Source organism: Simochromis diagramma, unplaced genomic scaffold (genome assembly GCF_900408965.1).
Source record: "Simochromis diagramma unplaced genomic scaffold, fSimDia1.1 OVJJ01000685.1, whole genome shotgun sequence".
Classification (NCBI taxonomy): Eukaryota; Metazoa; Chordata; class Actinopteri; order Cichliformes; family Cichlidae; genus Simochromis; species Simochromis diagramma.
The window spans coordinates 10,184,088-10,189,747 of record NW_024387477.1 but is presented as its reverse complement, the minus strand read 5'-3'; the positions used below and the strand labels follow the sequence as shown (position 1 = coordinate 10,189,747).

Genomic DNA, 5,660 nt, shown 5'->3' with positions numbered 1-5,660 from the left:
GATGAACACTTAGATGAGCAACAAAATGTTTCGCTCACTGAAAATGCTTTGTGCAGATTAAGAGAATTTTCTTAAATGTTTATATTATTATTGTAGTATTTAAAACATACTTTTGAATAATAGTGTCACTTTTCAGAACTTGTACTGGTTTGAATGAGCATTGGTCAAAACAACCACTCAAACCACCAATTAGCCTAAATACCACAATCCCTAAAGTCACCCGTATAGAAAAGAAATAGAAAAAACTTATAAAAGACTTGCATCAGATGTGGCCTACTTCATATAGTGACTCATATAAGGCTTATATGATTTACTCATGAAAGTGGCCACTTTCATATATTGTTTTAGTAAGTATCCAAAACATACAAGTTTCATTTATATATTTTTTCTAGGGATCTTGTATTTTTTTTCACTCTTGTATGCTTTTCATACAAGTTTCACACAAGACAGATACAAACTTTATAAGATTTATATATATGTTTTCCATATGGGCAAAGTGTACATTTTATAATGTTTTAAAAGTGTTTCTTTTTTCTTCATGGATGTGTATACAAGGTACTTGGTATCAGCACCAAAATATGGACTTAAGGTGGAATATAAATGGGGCTGCTGTTGAATTGCATTAAACTGCATGAATGTTGTAGACACTGAGTGATGGGCAGGATATGGTTAGTTTGTTACCGATCTAAAAATAGTCCAGTGACAGTGTGAGTAATAATTAAAGAAAGTCTGTGGAAGATCTGTGAGGTTCCTTTTATTTCTGCAAAGTAATGAACATGCTAGTTGTACTTCCTTTTTTAAATATCCACACACAGAATGAGAACAGCATTTCAAAAGAGACTGATCAGTAGCAGGAGCCATTTCTGACTGTTACCTACTGGACAAATGTGCATATTATTTAATAAAGTACTCTGACGGCTGCCGACTGTGTCAACACACACTGAACATTGCGGAGACATGGAAGCTGTGCTGGGATTGATGGTGATTCTCCTGGGACTGTCTCATGGTGAGCTGTTCTTTTTACATGTGGCACTCATTATTTAATACTTTTTTAACCTGTACAAAATATTTGACATCGTCCACAGAGATGTTAAAGCAGCACAAATACTTACACAAAATTACAATATCTATACTTTGTTTTATTTTATTAAATTAATGTAAGAATCTATTCGTTACATCTACATGACCATTTGAGCAGAGCTTTAGTTCCTTTTTTGTCTTTTTACCAGTTTTAGTAGCAGTGGTAAATTCTTAGCCCACTATGCACCTTGGCAGCCTTGTTGCAGTGTGTTTAAGTGAGTTCTGGCTTTTTAAAGGACTTTATTCTTTCCATCCTTATCAGAGACACCAAGCTTATTTATTACTTTGATGGACTGTCTGATTTTGAAGAATGTGTCTCAGCTTATTGATTGGCTGTTTCTAGGAATCCAGATCTTAAGTTATTTATGTCATGTCGTGACTACAGATATGCTGAAGAATGTATCGGTTGCATTACTTTATCATTTTTAATGCCACCTTCAGAAATGAACATCTCTGTCCTGTTTGTGTGCAGATTCTTTTTTCTGAAATATTGCTTCCTGTTTTCTGTTTGACATTTATTTTCATTTGGTTACATGAAAATACTTTAGTTTTTGCACTCGGCTAAAATGTGGAGAATGTGTCTACCTGTATTTCTTAATTATTAATATATTAGTAAATGTTGGACACATTCGTGTGATAACTTTGGGATTATGGATGCAGTATGTTTGTTCTTGAGGCTCTATTACCTACAATTGTCAAAACTGCTACCTACTCTGAGTTAGATATTAAGAGCTGACAGATTTATGGCAGTAGTGCTACTATAACTTATGTGATACCAATCAATCAAAACACTGGGTTATCCAAAACATAATTAGGCATTAGGTATAAACATGGTAATACAAAAACTACTTTTTAACAAGTAAAAGTCCTCGCATCAGTAAATTTTAGATTGCTGACCATGTTAATCAAATTGTTGTTGTAATTTATTTGGTAGAAACTAACAAATCACAAATGCTTTTCTTTTCAATGTTTCAAATTTTGCAGGTGTGGGAACTTACTGTGATGGCAGACAGGATGGAGCTCAGTGTTATGGAGCTTTGGGAGGAACTGTGGACATCCAGCTGATGGACAGCACCTCAGAAATACCTAGAATCCAACTGTTAAAGAATTCATTAAAAATACTATTTGTCAGAAATAATTATATAGTTATTTCTAATACCATAGCACATAGATCTAGCTTTTTTCCCAGTAATGGAACATTTAGGATCAATAACCTGAGCAGGACAGACAGTGGTAATTATACCCTTGAAACCTTTCATTCACATGGAGAATTATCAGGCGTGCGGACTTTACAGTTGTTCATTCAAGGTAAATGTTGGGAAATGCAGACTTTAATTGATGTAAATGCAGTATTGTTTTGGTAATCTTTATAACATACAGCACAGAATTTCACATAAGTACACTTTGTGCATCCCCTGTTTTGAATTAGCAAACCATAAATAATGATAATCTACATGATGCACACTACATTCACTAAAGTATTGGGTCACATCTCTTAATCTTTGAATTCAGCTGGTTTCAGTTCCATTGACACAGATGTATGAAACTAAACAGCTAGCCATGCAGTCTGCCTCTACAAACATTTGTGAATTAATGGATAATTCTAAAGAGTTCACTGAAATTGTGTATGTTACTGTAACAGGATGCTACCTTTGCAGCAAATAATTTTGAGATATTTCTTCCCTCCTATATTCCATAACCAACTGATAGTGTTGCAAAGTAGTAGATTTTAGGAACTATGGAAAATCAGCTACCAAGTTACAGACCATGTAAAGTTACATAGAAGGAAGCACAGTGCATGAAAGTGCATCTTGTTATAGTACCAAAAGTCATCTGTGTGTGTTTCTCTCAGCTCCTGTGTCCTCTGTCCTGCTGGTCTCTGAGTGTCTGTCCCAGAGAGAGATGAGGGTGTCCTGCTCCTCTAAAGGAGGGGACAGTCCTCAGTACAGCTGGACTCTGGATGGACGCACACTGACAGATGCTGAGCTCCTTTCTGGAAATAATAAGAGTAACAACATTATCACTCTGAAACAGCAAGTCTCAGGACGTCTGGTCTGCTCAGTCAGGAACAACGTCAGTGATGTCTCAGAAGAACAGAAGACCTGTCGTGAGTGACAACATTTTGAATAAAAGTCGATAATAACAACTAATTCACTTCTAACATCTTTCTCAAATTATTTGCTTTTTTCTGCCAGGTTTCATTAACTGCACCTCAATTAATGGGACAGAGATATTAGGGTGGATGCCTGTGAACAGTAACAGCCTGTGTATTGAACCAACAACAGAACCTACACCAGTCACACCAACTGCAGTGGGTAAGGAGACTAACATAGTGTCAAATAACCCTCTTTAATCAAACTGCCATCACTGATGACACATGGTATATAAACAGTGTTGGGCAAGTTACTTTGAAAAAGTAATTAATTATAGTTACTAGTTACTTCTTCAAAAAAGTAACTGAGTTAGTTAGTAACCCAGTTACAAGATTCTAAAGGTAATTAATTACTTGAAAAGTAACTATTGCATTTCTTTAAAAAAAAAAAGTTTAACCCTCTGGGGTTCAGGGTATAATTGGCCATTTTTGACTACTTTTGATTTTACCTCAACATTTCACCTTTAAAAACGATTTACTTTGCCTTGTTTGGTATCATCCTTTTCAGCACAACCTCACGTGTCTGAATTTACAGTTATGTCTTCATTTTGACATACTGTATTAACACAATTGATCTAAAATCAGAAAAACATGAAATCAGAGTAGAAAAAGTTAGATTTTTTACTGTAACAACCACAAACATGTTTAATGAATCATATTTTATAACTTTAAATGCAAATATAAATTGTCAATTTTAAAATCATATGCACAAGTTTTGCAAACAACAAAGTTATTTGCAGCCATTTACCTTTTACCTTGATTTTTTAAATAACCATTTCAAACTATGTACAGAACAATCAGCTGTTCTGCATTCAATAAGATGCCACACAAATTATTCATGCCACTCCAAAACAATAATTTCTGTCCACTATAAAGGAGAACATCACAGCCTGATACCTGCAGGTCTGACAGCAGCAGGTGTATCACTCTTCCTGTTTTCATTCAGCAGTCGCTGAATGAAAAATCATTTTTGATTGGTCGACATGGCGCATTTTTCCACCAACAGGAACGGGCTGTTTTTTGTTTTGTTTTTGTAGTTTTTGCTCATAAGCAGAGAGCGCTTCCTAGCGCTGTCCTTAGACAGTAAACGTGACGAAAGTTAAACTATTGAGGAAAAAATGCTGCATATATTGTTTATCATTACTCTGGTTTTATGTGGCCTATCAACACAATTTAAAAACTGGTATATATCACCTTGTTGCTTTGTCATCTTGAAGTGGTCATGGGAGTGGCTTACCACGACTACTTTATTCTTCTTTAGCCAAAAAACAGCACTCATGCGATTGTTTTGCCCCCCTGAGCTCCAGGTGTTGTGCTGAAAAGTGATCGTCGGGCAGAAAGTGATTGCTGTCTGCGGGAGCGCGCGCAGCTGCTTAAAGCTGTAGCGTCCAGGTTACTTACGTAGTCAGCTACTTCCGTGCAACCGATATAAGATGCGGTAAGCTGAACACAGCTTCAACCGTCTGTTTGTTGAAAAATAGTAACGGACCGCATTTTCTTGTTAGTAACTGTAACGGCGTTGTAACGATAGGAATAGTAATTAGTTAGTTTACTCGTTACTGAAAAAAGTAACGTTGTTAGTAACGCCGTTATTCCCATCATTGTATATAAATGAGTAAAAATGAACTCTGATAAAGGGGATGCATTCATGTATTTTTCCCCCTTTCTATAAACTATGGTACATGAGTGAAAACTCTACTGTGACTCTTCTCTCACAGCTCTAACTTGTCATCAACATTTTTCTGTCTAACACAGGTACTTCCTGGTTCATATTTGGTTTGAAAGCTGCTGTGGTAATTCTGTCATTAAGTGGGATTTGGATCTGGTTCACTTGGAAGAAAAAAACAATATTGGAAGGCCCTGCTGTCCCAGAAAAGGTGGAATCTCCAGATAACTCTGTTTTCATGATTGAAATGAGTCCTTACTCCAACACCTAGTGTCACCTTTCACCTGCTGTACATTTGTCACATATCTGTGTAGGTGTGGAAATAAGGATTAGAGTTTATCCTTTCCTTTTCATTCATTGCACATTTTGTTCAGAAGATAACAACTGTGTATACATTTCCATAAAAATGTGGTTCTTCTTGTAATTTCTGCAATTTTATATTTAGGTCCTCTTAAATATAATCATCATCATATAAACACACTCTGTCCTTCATACTTTTTATTTTGCATTTACAGTTCATCTGTAGTGCTGAAGGACACATTTGTGTACAGATGTTTTCGCCATTTGTTGTTTGTTGCTGCATTTTAAAATAATCAACCATGTAGCTGACAATGTGATGTCAGTGTGTGAATAAAGTGCCAATAAAAGAGTTTATTTCTGGTAACCATGCAGGAAGAGTCAAAGAAAAGAGACCATGGAGAACACAGAAGTAAGAACTTGGTGCTTTAGATTAAAAGAGAAAAAAAGAACTTAAGTTAAACT

At 35.7% G+C, this 5,660-nt stretch overlaps 1 protein-coding gene across 1 annotated transcript; it reads left to right on the top strand.

Moving 5' to 3' along the window:
- Positions 1 to 2,063: 2,063 nt before the first annotated feature.
- LOC120723857 lies at positions 2,064 to 5,660 on the top strand. The gene is made up of 4 exons (XM_040015637.1): positions 2,064 to 2,388; positions 2,933 to 3,187; positions 3,276 to 3,395; positions 4,988 to 5,660. Exons 1-4 carry the CDS (start codon positions 2,145 to 2,147, stop codon positions 5,167 to 5,169), a joined length of 801 nt encoding a protein of 266 aa, XP_039871571.1. The 5' UTR covers positions 2,064 to 2,144; the 3' UTR covers positions 5,170 to 5,660.